Source organism: Vitis vinifera, chromosome 14 (genome assembly GCF_030704535.1).
Source record: "Vitis vinifera cultivar Pinot Noir 40024 chromosome 14, ASM3070453v1".
In the NCBI taxonomy this organism is placed as follows: domain Eukaryota; kingdom Viridiplantae; phylum Streptophyta; class Magnoliopsida; order Vitales; family Vitaceae; genus Vitis; species Vitis vinifera.
Genome location: NC_081818.1, coordinates 503232 through 518451, shown reverse-complemented (window position 1 = coordinate 518451; position 15220 = coordinate 503232). Strand labels below are relative to the sequence as shown.

General features: G+C 38.9%; 2 protein-coding genes across 2 annotated transcripts; one reads left to right on the top strand and one right to left on the bottom strand.

Annotated features, from left to right (window-relative positions):
• Positions 1-1120: 1120 nt before the first annotated feature.
• On the top strand, positions 1121-3914 carry METK4 (S-adenosylmethionine synthetase 4). The gene is made up of 2 exons (NM_001397743.1): positions 1121-1183; positions 2387-3914. The coding sequence occupies exon 2, from the start codon at positions 2396-2398 to the stop codon at positions 3575-3577; it is 1182 nt and encodes a 393-aa protein (NP_001384672.1). The 5' UTR covers positions 1121-1183; positions 2387-2395; the 3' UTR covers positions 3578-3914.
• An 846-nt stretch (positions 3915-4760) lies between these two features.
• LOC100256323 (pleiotropic drug resistance protein 3) lies at positions 4761-15002 on the bottom strand. Its single transcript, XM_002280195.5, has 23 exons — positions 13527-15002; positions 12186-12309; positions 11870-11955; positions 11708-11792; positions 11393-11552; positions 11206-11282; positions 10803-10856; positions 10312-10704; positions 9952-10233; positions 9549-9862; positions 9281-9441; positions 9094-9197; positions 8812-8965; positions 8584-8721; positions 8424-8497; positions 7995-8327; positions 7607-7897; positions 7239-7322; positions 6965-7098; positions 6192-6419; positions 5681-5852; positions 5303-5557; positions 4761-5174 (listed from the first exon to the last, which is right to left on the bottom strand). Exons 1-23 carry the CDS (start codon positions 14024-14026, stop codon positions 4908-4910), a joined length of 4470 nt encoding a protein of 1489 aa, XP_002280231.2. The 5' UTR covers positions 14027-15002; the 3' UTR covers positions 4761-4907.
• Between the last annotated feature and the right edge of the window lie 218 nt (positions 15003-15220).

The window sequence follows — 15220 nt, the reverse complement described above, 5'->3', positions numbered from 1 at the left end:
TCTCAAAATGCTCAAATCTCGTGCTCCCTGAAAGGCACATGATTCGACCCTCCAGTGTCGGCAGGGCTAAACAAATAGTTGATTTGGACCCATTTCTCCTTTTCAGTGGTGGTGGGATCTATACTTTCTGTTTGAATCATTAGGTTGATAGGGGTTGTCAAATTCCCCATTCAATCGAATAATTGATTTATGATATGTATATTTTAAGATAAATTTTTTTTATATATTATACCGTAACTCTCATATTGTTGGTATGAGATTATTGCTTATATTATAGGATATTTTTGAAAGAGGATAGTCAAATATAGATGTACGGAGGATGGTCAAATGTCAATGTATCGAGAATGGTCAAATATCAATACATCGAGAATTGTCAAATACCCCTTAAAATAGGGTGCCACGAAATAAGAAAAAACAATTTCCTATAATTATGGAATCAAGAGAAAATGGAAATGGGCGGTTCAATTTCTAATTCTTTAATAAAGTCAAAACAAAAAAAAAGAGTCATGATTAGGCCATGATGGACCTTTTTCGGGGCTGTATTTGGGCATGGTCTAGTCATCTGGTCAAAATTGTATTGAATTTGAACCTGGGGTTGGGTTAAAGGGCTAGGGGTCAGTCCTCACTGGACCCTTATAATCATGGCTAGCCCCTTTTTATAAAAGAATAATAATAATTAATTAATGTAGAGAAATTAAAAAATTAATCTAATTTTAATCCAGGAGAAATCCGGAAATAATATTAAAATATGTATATAAATTTTATTCCAGGAAAATTAATTTATTTTGGAAAATGAAAAATTCCAGATATTCCAATTTCCTATATATTTAAATGGCCCATCTGGGAGTGTCATTGTGAAGCCACCAGGCCGACGACGGCATCAGGTTTGGTGACGTCCGTGGTAACCGGCTCTACCGGTAACCCTTCATACGCGTGACACCGCATCATTCGGTAGCTCTGTCGTTTTCCGCCACCGACTCCAACCAATACTAGCCGCACGATTGGAATCCATCCGACGTCCGTGATTCACTCTCATTTTATTCCGGACCCACAATTCAGGAAATTAGATTTCCACCGTCTATAAATACTACCCCTTAGTTTCCACGAAGACTCGAACCAGTCTCCTCCTTCTCTGTATCTTCCGTCCTCTGCTTCGACGCTTGCTCGAGGGTTAATCTCTCAGGTAGCTTTCTCTGCATTTCCTTCTTCTATCTGTTTGTTTCGCAGGAATACGTGTTCTCTTCTAAATTTTCAATCATTAGATATTTTAAGGATGAAGTTTGTATGTTTATTTCTTTGTTTTTTCTTCCTTGCTTTTGTTGCTTAGAGGCTGTAGATCTAGATTATATGTTTGATTCAAGTGATTTTCAGTTTGTTCAATGGAATTGAAATGGCGGATTTTATGCTTTACTGTTGCCGTTACTAGAATCCACCATCATTCTTGGTGTTGGTGCTTGTCCCGGGTGTATAATTTTACTTGGGAGCCTCGGATTTCGGACACCTGAGAAAATTGGGAGGAACAAGGGAAGGGGAAGGAAAATGCTGATTTCATGTAGTTTTGAGAATTTTCCTTCACTCCCCAGATTCAAATTGAGCTCAAGTCTCTCTAGATTTTTCTTTTCCTTTTCGGAGTTCTCTCGTTTACATATAAATCATGCCTAATTGTTTGTTTCTTTGTTTTCAAACTGGATCTAGTTTGAAATTTTCATTTTTATATTTTGTTTTTGGCGTGTTTGGTATATATCCAATTGGTCATTCCACGCGCTAGCTTTACTCACTCAAATCGTCTTAAGTGACAACAACCCCTGACAGATCTTACGCATGCACTGTTAGTATTAGATTGCTTGATGCCGAAGCTTGTTATCATCTAGGCACAACAACCCTCCAGCTTCACGCAAGTATATTCGCTCACTTAAATCAGAAAATATTTTCTCCCTCCTCAATAAGTGTCTACTTGATTCGTTCAAAAATTATAAAGCCTCTGTACTGGTCTGTAATAACCTTTAAGAATATTGGAGAGTCAGGAATCTTAAGATGCTATACCAAAATACTCCTTTTCAACACGGTTTTCATGTGTTAAAAAAGCATCAACAACAGTTCACAACAGCTTTAACCCATGTTGGTTGTATAACTAAATCTCTGTGGTTACCTCTTTATTCGTTTTTACTTTTGGGAATATGGAGCTTTTGGTAATTGCCACACCGCAATGAGATTCTTCCTGAACAATGTTTTCATGACTTGACAAACTATCTCAATCTAAAGCATCTGTATGATGCTTTATTGTGTAGCAACAGATGGACTATTTGAATTTTATATCATCTGATTTGTTTATGTTTGTGTTTCGTGTACCTACAACAATATTCAAAGGTAATTTTGTGTTTTGCAGCTTTGGAAAATGGATACTTTCCTATTCACCTCCGAGTCTGTGAACGAAGGCCACCCAGACAAGCTGTGTGATCAGATATCTGATGCAGTGCTTGATGCTTGCCTTGAACAAGATCCTGACAGCAAAGTTGCCTGTGAAACTTGCACCAAGACCAACTTGGTCATGATCTTTGGAGAAATCACCACCAAAGCCAATCTAGACTATGAGAAGATTGTGCGTGACACATGTCGTGCGGTTGGCTTTGTTTCTGAAGATGTGGGCCTTGATGCCGACAACTGCAAAGTTCTGGTCAACATAGAACAGCAGAGCCCTGACATTGCCCAAGGTGTTCATGGCCACCTCACCAAGCGCCCTGAAGAGATTGGTGCTGGTGACCAGGGTCATATGTTTGGCTATGCTACTGATGAAACCCCTGAGCTAATGCCCCTTAGCCATGTTCTTGCAACCAAGCTTGGTGCCCGCTTGACTGAAGTTCGCAAGAATGGTACCTGCCCCTGGTTGAGACCCGATGGCAAGACCCAAGTGACTGTAGAATATTTCAACGACCATGGTGCAATGGTTCCAATCCGTGTCCACACTGTTCTCATTTCCACCCAGCATGATGAAACTGTTACTAATGATGAGATTGCTGCTGATCTCAAGGAGCATGTCATCAAACCCATCGTCCCTGAGAAGTTCCTGGATGAGAAAACCATCTTCCACCTCAACCCATCTGGCCGTTTTGTTATTGGTGGACCTCATGGTGATGCAGGCCTTACCGGTCGCAAAATCATCATTGATACTTATGGAGGTTGGGGAGCCCATGGTGGTGGTGCCTTCTCTGGGAAGGACCCCACCAAGGTGGACAGGAGTGGAGCATACATTGTTAGGCAGGCTGCCAAGAGTATTGTCGCCAGTGGGCTTGCCCGCAGGTGCATTGTGCAGGTCTCATATGCCATTGGTGTGCCCGAACCATTATCCGTATTTGTTGACACGTATGCCACTGGAAAGATTCCAGACAAGGAGATTCTCAAGATTGTGAAAGAAAGCTTTGACTTCAGACCTGGAATGATTGCCATTAACCTGGATCTCAAGAGGGGTGGCAATGGCAGGTTCTTGAAGACAGCTGCATACGGACACTTTGGAAGAGATGACCCCGACTTCACATGGGAAGTTGTGAAGCCTCTCAAGGCAGAGAAGGCCCAAGAGTAAAAAGTTTGCAATCGCAGGTGGATTAATAATTAATTCGCAGAGTATTTGCCTCTGCAGCTGCTTGTTAACAGAAGAACCTGCCCATTTGTTTTGCCTGGTATTGTGTTATCTTTATTTTTCTTCTTTTTGTTTGTCTTGGCCATATAAGAAGATATATGGTAGTGTTGTCTTAGCAGATGACAACGCATACAAAGTGGCTGCCTCAATATATATATTACACACACAGATTACTGGAGTGAGAGAGAAGAGAACCATGCAATAGAGGAGCCAGCTGCAGAGCAGCAGCATTGTACCAATGCAGTTGTTTGATGTCTATGAAACTATACGATTATTTCAATTTCTTTATTCTTCTTCATCCTACCTTTCTTTTGGCATGCCTTGGTAATTGATGATGGGAAAAATATGCTATTCAGTCCACAAAAAGTGAGGATGATGATGCCAAGCATTTCAACAACTTCCAAGTGACATGTAAAGGAGCGATTTTATAGTGGTTTGTTTTAAAGCATTTGCTAAAAGATACCATCAAGTATCGTGGCTGAGCCACAGGGGAGCTCTGAAAAGCCCCCTTCTTAGGAATAGTAGACACAACCACAAGTCTTCTGGATTTATGACCTATGCCAATTTCACTATGCCATGACCCATTTATTACATCATCAATTAACACAAAAACTAACATGATTTATATTCTTTGAATGTGACTATGATTTCCTTAATATCACGTTCACTTATTTAATTCATTCAAGACTTCAAATTTGTATAAATTATAAATTAGTTTATTTTTTAAAAAAATAAAGTTAAATCAGCTATTAAATCGTTTTTAATTGCATCGATTTGCACTAGGAATGCCTACCTTTGAGCGCTTATTCATTGTTAACACGTAAATATGTTGAACCACTCTTCATAGGTAGATGCAGCTGCCAGTGGCTGCCACAAGAATGGTCCCTTAACCCAATCAACATAAGTCAGGGAGCAAAGGGGAAGATGAATGAAAGAGTAGTAATGAAAGCTTACAGGGATCAATGACTCTGAGCGCCCCAATATTGGAAGGGCGCCATGGCCTGGTGGCTCCATGTGCCTTGTAGCAAGGATAGATGACTACAGATGCATGATCGTCCAATGTGTTTGGATCAAAACATCAAGGTAAGCTTGTGAAATATCAAGAGCATAGAATTAGAAAGGTTGATATCATCAATGTTGTGCCATTAAACTTGATTTGGTTAGCTTGTACAATGATTTACATTCAATAATATATCGTCGCCTATATGAATCCATTAATACAATCATTGTTGTTTTTCAAATACCCGCATTGGTTTTCCAGCATTGCCAATGATTACCTCCTCTGGAAGTTCAGTCTTTGTATACAGTATGTAAAAAGAAAAGCAAAAGCCAGGGGGAAGGCGATAAGAATAACAGCCACAACAGCCAAGCGATCATGGTGAAAGCCGTAGTAGTCTTTCAAGAAGGTAGCCACTGTTTTAGTCTCTCCAAATACCAGAATGTCCTTGTGGATGTCGCCATACTGTGAAGTAAGCATACCGGTTATTGACCAAGATGTAGGAGTCAGATAAAACAACCAAAGCCACCATTTAGGAACTTGCTGCAAGAAGCAAAGAACAGCATGGCCAGGTCAGTTGCAGATTCACATTACTAAATGAAATTAGAAAGAACAGACTTAAAAGGGTTTTTCATTTTTGCAGGCTTTCCAAGTGGAGATTAGTAGCTTACCGGTTGAGGAATCAGAAACCCCGCAAACAGATTGAAAATTGTGTAGAAGGCAGAGGATAGGATTGACGCTACAGGAAAGCTTGGTGTCATTGCCACAAGCAGCATTCCCAGATAATTGTAGTACAGCAATGTGCAGAACATGGCATAGAAGTACCAGAAAATCTTATAAACCGACGAGTAGTATCCTATCATTGGATATGTGATGATCACATATATAAGTGTCTGGATAAATAGGTAGGGAATTTCAATTGTCACCTGCAAATCAAATCAGTACACATACTTGAATAATTGGTGGGACAGCTACTAAACCAAATGCCCCTAGAAGATCTTTTCTGGATAAGTTCTCTACAAAGGACTATTTTAATTTTTAGCATTCACCTGAGCAAGTGAGTAAGCCCATGAAGAGTACATCCCTGCAAATTTTTCACGGTAAAGAACAGTTCGCTCATTTGTGACATGTGGTAATACCGTCGAACAGTTATTTATGCCCAAGAAGATCACAGCGACGTACATTGAACCAAGTACATTGAACACACCCTGCTGGTTATTCCTGCCAAATTAAGAGAAAAAAATATATATAGACTTACATTAAATATCTGCAAAAGTAATTTACGGCTTTTTGGTCAGATTCATCCTAATATTTCAAGGAAAGTGATGATGCTACGGTATCTGAATTGTGCGCTTGAGGGGTCGTGTGAAGGAGATGGGAAGAGGCAGGCTACTTGAAAGTAGTTTTAGAATGGTCTGCCTTAGTTGGAGCAACATCAATGGTAGCAGATTCATTCAGCCAAATGGGATTGCTGTTATAATATCTGACACATGTATACTTAACTATACTCTGTTTGGACTTATCATGCAGTCTGGTTTTGTTTCAAGTCAATTGACTTACAGTTCTTTTCCTTGCTTCCAAAACAGTATCCCAAAGAGCAAAGATGCGACAAGCATATGCATGGTACGTGTTATATTGTATGAGGGACTTCTCCAATAAGACAAGTGCTGCTTCCATAAGCAAGATTTGAATTGACTCCAACCATTTCGTGCAAAGCGGGTTGGGAAATGCAGGTCTTCTGAACCATGAGGTGGAATGCTCAATTGCTTTACAAGCTCTTTGTTGTTCCTGAAAAACCAGCAACAGAAAAGGAGTCATCAGTGAAGTCGCCTCCAAAGATGCCCATAAAATCATAGGCATATGCAGCTAGCCAAATAATAAACTCTTGAATTTTTTCTACACCTTCCACAAAAATTTCAGCTAGATTTGGTTCATTTTCACTTACAATCTAAGCTTTTCTTAACTACTAATGAACAAATAGAAAAATAAATAAATAAATTCTTCTACAGGGTACTGCTGATTAAGACATCATCATGCTTCTTAGACCCTGCAAGTCCCTTAATTCAAAAGTTTTCTGCTTATCAAAAGGGAGCGATATTTAGATCAATGGGCTATTGGTACTATGATTAATTTGGTATGGTTCTCTAGCAGATATGCAGACCCTTTAGCACCAACGGATGATCCGAAAATTTGGAAGGCATATTATGGGTGGATGGGACAAAGAGGATGGTTCACGCCTTCCACTGATGCTGATTCAAAGTAAGCATGAGTAAGTTCTGTGATGCAGTTAGATTTAGAATGGTAATAGACAACAGCATCATAGTGTAACTCACTCATATAGAGCAGAATCCTTGTAAATTTGAGCAAAATCTACGCCAAGTTCAGCTTCTGCAGATGTAGAGGTCACCTCTAGCATCCATGTTGCTGGATTGTAGTTATTTCTGATCTTTGGAACCCCAGGAATACCCTGTTAGCAAAAAATGGATAAGTGAAATAAGATTATCAAACATTGGTTTGCTAGATGCAATCATGCTAGTACATTTAAAAAAAGAATAAAGGGGAGGAAAAACATCTGACATCTGCAAGAACTTGTTATAGCATTCTAACCTCAAAATACTCGATAACCCTACTTGAATGCTGACCCAGTGGTCCACAGTAGATCAGATGTCCACCAGTTTTCAATAGAATCAACTGCAGTGATAGTGAAAGGTACATTAGCAGAAGATCTTCATGTCACAGTTTCTGAATTGGACAAAAGAAATTTTCTTAGAATCCACGTTCTCTAGAAGCTAAATTCTTATCTAAAATTCAGAATATCTTGCTGTTATTTGCCCAAGATGGGGATTGATCAGAAAAATCTTGATGGTAAGTCAGCTCCATAGTTGAAACAAGTGGAGACCCCCATCTTCGGAGCATCATATATGGAGCCTTTTTGAAATTTTCTGTTAAAACTCATGAATAAATTGTCCTTCTACCTCATCAAATGCTTCAAATATGTCAATACTCGGTTGGTGGATGGTGCAAACAATTGTTCTGCCAGTATCAACCACATTCTTCACCGCTCGCATGACTACTGCAGCTGCTCTTGCATCCAAACCTGATGTAGGTTCATCCATGAAGATAATGGAGGGGTTGGACACAAGCTCCACTGCTATTGTCAGACGCTTTCGTTGCTCAGTTGATAAACCACCAACACCAGGCATACCTACTAAAGCATCTTTGATTCCATCAAGCTCAATGGTCTCAAGCACTTCATTCACAAATTCCTGTGAAGACATCCCACAGCAGCTTTAATTCAAAATCATCTCAAGAATGAATGCAAAACAAATAGTAAATTCAGAATGTGGTAGATATCAGGCATACAGCTTTAGTTTTTGAATCAATCTGAGGAGACAAACGAAGCCAAGCAGAAAAAATCACTGATTCTTCTATAGTAATTTGTGGAGAATGTATGTCAGTTTGCTCACAGTAGCCCGAAATCCTAGCAAATGTTTCTTGAACCTTAGGATACCCTCCGATTCTAATCTCTCCTTCAATGGTGCCACTAGTTTTTCTTCCAGCAAGAACATCCATAAGAGTTGTTTTTCCAGCTCCACTAACTCCCATCAATGCTGTGAGGACACCAGGCCTCAATGACCCAGTAACATCATGAAGAAGATGGAGTTTTTTCTGAGCGAAACCCTTTTGTCTCATTTCCTGAGGCACAACAACAAAGAGACATCTAAGCATCTAATCTAAACTAAAAATCCTGGTGGCTATGGATATACAAGACAACGATATATATATGATTACCACAGGTGTGTCTACATAGTATTGCACATCCTGGAATGATACTGTCAGGGGTTGAAAAGGCAAAACCATCCTTCCTGTAAGATAAGGCAAAAGGGCAATGATATAAAGAGAGAATTTGAGGTCTAAGCAATAACAAAAAAAGCAAGAAAGTTAATCCAACCTATATCAGCCTCCTTGGTAGTTTTAGGAGGAGGATTTTTTGACTCTTTTTCCTCATATGCACCATTGGTGGATTGATCCCTTCCTTGAAGTTGGGATAGCTTTTCATGTGATATAATAGCACGAGACTTTCCAGGAGCTGGATGCATGACAAAAGGTAGGAAATTAAGCATACATCATTCTACTTTCTCATAAGATGACATATGCTATAGGAAGAAGATATACCTACCCTGTAAAAAACTCAAGGCCAAGGTGAATCCGATGTTGAAAATTATTGTAACTCCAAATAATGCAGCAAGTGATATCCAGAAAAGGTATCCATCAAAGTTCAGCCCCCGATTTTCAAGTGTCTCACGCCCTAGTGTTGTGTTTGTGGACAGTGTCTACAAGTAAGATTAAAAGCCAGAGAATGACTGAGCAGCGTATTATATCTATCTTATTTTGGGTGTTTAAGCAAAGCTTGTGTAAATGAATGGAAAAATAACAACTCAAGCTGGTTAGGTACTCTTACCTTTTGCCATCGCGGAGCTAGAAATTCGTTTACTGCAAGGCCTATCTCTCCATATGTCATTGGGGATATCCAAAATGCCCACTTCAACCAATCTGGCATAGAGGCTGCAACCAAAAAAATGGCAAAGTTCATACTTTAGATGATAATCCTAAATTTATATAGGAGAAGAGCTATGGAGTAGCCTTACGCTGTGGGATAATGAAGCCACCAAATAATAGGACTAATAATATTGCAAAACTACCAGCTGTTGCAGAAGCAACCATAGTCCTGGAGACTGAAGCGAAGAAACGGAACATGGATACTGATGACAAGTGCACAGAAAAAAATAGAATAAACTGACGGAGGAACCTGTGAAAGATGGCAAATATAAGAGTTAAAGAACACATATCCTATGTGCCTCTCACAGGAATGAATGAATGCATGAAGAAAAGTAAGCCATTTTATGTGGAACTCACCGCCCGAACTCAGGACTGTACCCAATGACATAGTAAGTAAGAGATGTCCAAACCAGAGATTCCACAAAGGAAAGAGGAATTTTTAGAATAGTAGCTGGGATTGTGTAAGCCCAAGCTGGATAAAAGCACAAGTCCCTCTGTTTGTAGAAGACTGGAAGTCTTGAAACAGTCATGGACAACTCAGGGAACCCATCAACTAGAAGTATAACAAGCGCATAGAACAAGGAGCCAAGATAGTAGTTTGCATGAATGATATCAACATCCATCCGAGTACGCAAGAAAACTGTCATGGTGATGGCAGCGATGATGACAAGCTGCCAAGAAAAAGGATACAATAATAGGTTGAATTCCTTAGTGGCTTTAAGCATAGTGGATTAATCAGCTAAAATTGACAGAGCATTACCTGAGTTGATTTGAATACATATATAAAAGAATTTCTCTTCATAAGAAGAAATTCCCTTGACATGCAGGCTCTGAAGAGTTCCCATTTGGAAAGAGAATACTTGCTAAAAGATAGAGCATTCTTATGGCTGTGGGACTTGTCAAATGGCTTAGAGAGCTTCTCTTCTAGCTTCTTCCCAAAAGGAGACTCCTTGAATTTCCTTGAGAATGTATGCACAGAGACATAACTGTGAGCTTGTTCAGTGTGGTACCAGTACTGTGCTTGATCTCTTCTAGAGATGACCTGCATTGGCAAAAAAAAATTTAATTTATTAAATTTCTATCTCCTTGAAGAAATAAGAGTAGACAATGATGCACTCACCTCCTGGAGGAAGTCAGCCACCCCTTTCCTCTCAGGACACCTGAACCCACAGTCCTCGAAAAATTCTAGAATATGACTACAGGGTCCATGATACACAATTATCCCTTCTGCCATCAATATTATGTCATCAAAGAGATCAAAGGTTTCGGGAGCTGGCTGAAGAAGTGAAACCAGTATGGTAGCATCTATGATATGCACCAGCTGCCGAAGATAAGCAACTATCTGAAATGTTGTGGAACTGTCCAGACCATTTGATATTTCATCCATAAAGAGAGCTCTTGTAGGCCCTACAATCATCTCCCCTGTAGTCAGTCTTTTCTTTTGACCACCAGAGATGCCTCTTCTCATGGCATCTCCAACCATTGTGTCAGCACAGATATCCAGTCCAAGAATCTGAGAAGCCATAAGAATGAGGAAGGAAAGAATTAGTATGTATTTTGTATGCATACAAATTAAACAAAGCAAGATTCATCTCTGTTAAAGGGAATTACCTTTAGAATGTAGTCTGTCTGAAGGGTTCTCTTTAGCCCTTCAACAGAAATTGCCTGTTCAAACAAACCATGGTTACCAACTCTGTGAGCACAAGCTCATGTGGTTCTTCTCATTGAATATTTAACAAAAACCATTACATTATCAACAGCATTAGCAATTTAAAGTTTTTGTCTATGTCTCCATTGGTACCAAGGTATTGTTTCTTAGCAGAGAATCACCCTTGGGCTATACTGTCCAAGATATAAAGTAATTATGTGAGCCATCTTTACTATAAAACCAGTGGATTTTATGCAAAAGTAGTCATGATTTCTCAATATTTTGGACTCATCATAATCCCTCACGTCTGAAAAAATATAGAGAACTCCATAAACAAGGAAAGCAGATAGGAGATGCTAAAGTTACCTTCATATAAGTATCTATATCTGGATCTGGAACTATTCCTGCTTGCTTCTCCCTTCTGCTTACCTCCGACATAGTCTCTTGACAAGCAGAAAACAAACAACTTTAATCATTTCTACACATTGGTGGGTTGTCCAGAACTAAATCTTTGTTCACATGCACAGTGTGTTTAAAAAAAAAAAAAAGCTACCTGCTCTGCTTCCAACACCTTGACAACGGGCCGAAAAATCAATTGTTTCTCTCACAGTCATCTCAGGAATGTGCAGATCATATTGGCTAATATAGGCAGAAGTTTTTTGGGGCACAAACTCTTCCATTCTGTACCCATTGTAAGAGACTTCCCCTGTAACCTATTGGAGAAAAGAAAAGCACAGATGAAAACTACAGCTAGTAGGAATGCAGGTGTACATAACAAAGCAGTTTCAAGCCAAGGATGAACTCAAAAGTTCATTGAGTTTTCTTCTCTTGTAAATTTGAAATTCTTTTTGTAAAGAATGTAGAGAACCTTGAGAGACTTGTCTAGATTCCCTGAGAGTGCTAATAACAAGGAAGTCTTCCCGCATCCTGGGGGCCCAAGCAGCAGAGTCATCCTGCAGCATGGATAAGCCAACTGGGGTGAAGCAAACTTGAACTATGTTTACATCTATCAAGCTTTTATTGATATTACCTTCCAGGCTTTATGACACCACTGACACCATTAATGATGCTTATATGGGCTTCATGGGACCCCAAACCTAGCAACTTAGTAAAATCCTACAAGCAGAAATTTCCAATCAGCCAAATTTAGAAAAGTTCTGAGTCTTCCAATCAAATACTTTCTAGTTATTAGAACATAGTTGTATATCACAACATGATATTCAGAACAAGTTGAATGAACTTAAAAGGAAATTTTTGTAAGAAGCAAAGTCTTGGAAGCCTCAAAAGTTCAATACATTGTCAATGGCTAAGCTCTGAATCCACTTTGGGATAATGCAGATACTTACAGAAGGGATGCTTTTAAGAGAATTCCATAGAGTTGGAAGGGGCTTTCCATGAACTACCTCGCACTCTGCTTCCACACGCAGATTCTTATATCTCACCTCCACAGTGGGCAGTTTTACTCCAACTCTGCAAACACCAGTTCAGGTTTAGCCTACTACCAATTTTCAGAAACATGCATGAATATACAAAGTGATTCAAGTATGCATACAAGTGTACCTTCGATTGTGTATGAAAACTCAAGAGAACATCAGCAGAGCTGAAGATTGCAACATTAGGTGGTACTAGTAGCAATTAACAGCAAAATGATATCATAAAGATTTAAAACTCAGTACAGGGAAATTGATGTTTTGGCTTTGAATAGACCCTTGAAGCATAATACCAATTAAAATGATATATAAGTATGATATGTATATCATTCTAAAGTGTCTCAAATTTTAAATTGGTTCATAAAACAGAGATGGGGAGGTGAATTCTATATTGAGTAGATAGAGATCTAAAGTCTATACCAGGTAGGTAGCATCGTGAGGAAGAGTATGAGACATCCGGTGGAGCGAGGACTTGTGATTCATGGTGTAGATATAAGGAGTAGAGAAACATGGAAAGTTTTAGGGTTGATTAGTAGAATGATTTTCTCCCATCCATGGATATAAGCATGGTGAGTCCAACTGCATTAAAACCTTATGCACCTTCGTGTATAGATTGTTTTATCTTTGTGTTTTTGTACTAATATGTTAGCATCAAAGCTTCCACTTGTATAACAAGTGGGATCAAAGCTCTGCAAGCACGACAAGTAGTATTAGAGACCAAGTTGAGATTTCTGAAAAAATCAAAGAGAACAAAACACACAAGAGGATTACAAAAGGAATTCCAATTGAAGGTGAAGTCAATTGTTCTCTCGTCAAAATGAGATGCAAAAAGTGTGTATCATAGAGAGAGATGATTGACTTGATGGAATTTGATTTAAGGTAAAATTGTTGGAAAGTGTCTAAAATTCAAAAAGTTGAAGATAGAGATGTTTACTTAGTAGGTATAAATGTGAAGAAGAGTAGGAGATACTTGGTGGAGCGAGGGCCTATGGTTCAAGGTATAGATGCAAAATTGGGGAAAGATGGAAGTTTTATGACTCAACCGTGAAATGATTTTCCTTCATTCGCAGATATAGGCAATAATTAGTTGAGCCACGTCAAAATCCCGTAACCTTTGTGTTCTTATACATATTAAAACTTCCGCCCACACAAGAAGTGATATCAGAGGTTTCATAAGTAGGATGTGTGTCTTTGTGGGGCAGGGGTGTGTATAGGTGTTGGTGTCTCTATGCATGCATATAATGGACAAAGCCTTACTTGTCTATTCTCTTTCTGATTTTCTGCAACAACCGAAGGTTATCATTCTCTATATGTTTGATGAGCTTCTCTATGAACATCCGCCTTTCTGGAGCTCCAATCTTGGTAACATCAACCACCCGTTTTCCTTCACCATCAACTCTACTTCCATCATCGTACTCATCAAACAAAGATGACCGCAACCGTTCAAATGTTGGTAGCCTCTCAATGTCAGTCCACTGTAAATCATGCTCTTCAACTGCATCATCCTTTAAAGATGCTGAACTGCTTCTGAAACTAGAGGTGTGACGCCTAAATGATGATCTCAGGCTTCTTCCTATCTCTGCTAACTCAATCCTAAATGACTCTATTTCATCTGTTCCAACCAACTGAGCCATGGTTGATAACCAGGATAGGTTCAAGGTCCAAATTTGTAAGGAGAAGAAAGACTTGGGAGACTGGTCTATATATAGGCACACAATTTTCTCCTTAAAAATTGATGAAGTAAGGCAATGCATCATCTTGTTCTTATTGTCAGATTTGAGATGACTGACTTTGGCAAAACAAAAATAACCAGAGAGAGACGGAAAGATCCCATTCAGATTGTTATTAACTTAGTCTTATTATCATATTATGTGAAAGATCCCATTCATATTGTTATTAACTTAGTCTTATTATCATATTATGTTGTTAATTCAAGCTTCTTTCATTGGACAAAAGATGCTTTTGACTTTTCTACGAAGGCTCTATCCTCCCATCAGAAGAAACCGCTGATTGTAGTCACTCAAACTTTTGAGGCATGGATCATGGTTCAAGGCCTTTCTTCAATATCCAGTTATCCTTATAATATATCATTGATGAAGGCTTGTAGCATGACCCAAGTTTTCCTTTTTATACTTTTCCTCAACCTAAATTTTCTAATTGCTGACATCATCCCCCTGTACAACATGTCAACAAGCATGTTTTCTGCTATCATGCAGCACCACAAAAGAAGACTCAACATATCTGCAAATAGAACAAAGAATCAAACAATTCAACATTTGGGCATGCTTCAGATCATCAGAGCAGAAAGAATGTGAGCTCCACCATGTATAAATGACATAGAAAATAAGGCATGGAAGGAAAACATGTGAGGCAGTATTGCAGCCATAGAGCATGTGGGGTGGCTATTCAACATTGTGGTTATAGAAATCATCAAATTCATTCTAATTAGGGAAGTATCTCAAGGCATATAGTATTAGAATATTGATCAGCAGGCAGACTCTATAATACAAAAACTTCAGCAGATTTGGACCCACCATCAACATAATCAGCTTAATCAATCTCAAAGATATGGGACCCATTCTGATAACATAGCTTGTTCTTGGTGGCAGGGTAATTATAAATTTATAATAATCATAGTTCTCATTTAGCTAGCAGTGTTCTAGGGGCTGAAAGTGACTCCAGCAGGTCAACAGGCACCTGATCCAGGAGGGATCAACTCCTCTACAGTTGGCATCTATGAGTCAAGTGAATGTCACATCTTATGTAACAATTTTTCTTTTCCCTTTTTTTTTAGATTGGATATCTTGAGAAAAATCATTTTGTATTTGGAAATGGAAAAATAACAATTCGAAATACAATCATAGAGCAAATCACCCGAGTTTAACTCAGTATCTCATTATTGATTTTTATATGTTGTCCATTGAACTGTCTCTCTCAGGCTTTAAAATTCA

Bases quoted from the DNA above. Each gene is read 5' to 3' on its own strand.
- LOC100256323 (XM_002280195.5), bottom strand. From the start codon at position 14,026: ATGATGCATTGCCTTACTTCATCAATTTTTAAGGAGAAAATTGTGTGC. The intron at 9,863-9,951 runs GTAATGCTCTGT...TTTTCTTGGCAG, and splicing joins ATGTATTCAAATCAACTCAG to CTTGTCATCATCGCTGCCAT. The intron at 8,328-8,423 runs GTAATCATATAT...GTTGTGCCTCAG, and splicing joins ACTATGTAGACACACCTGTG to GAAATGAGACAAAAGGGTTT.
- METK4 (NM_001397743.1), top strand. From the start codon at position 2,396: ATGGATACTTTCCTATTCACCTCCGAGTCTGTGAACGAAGGCCACCCA.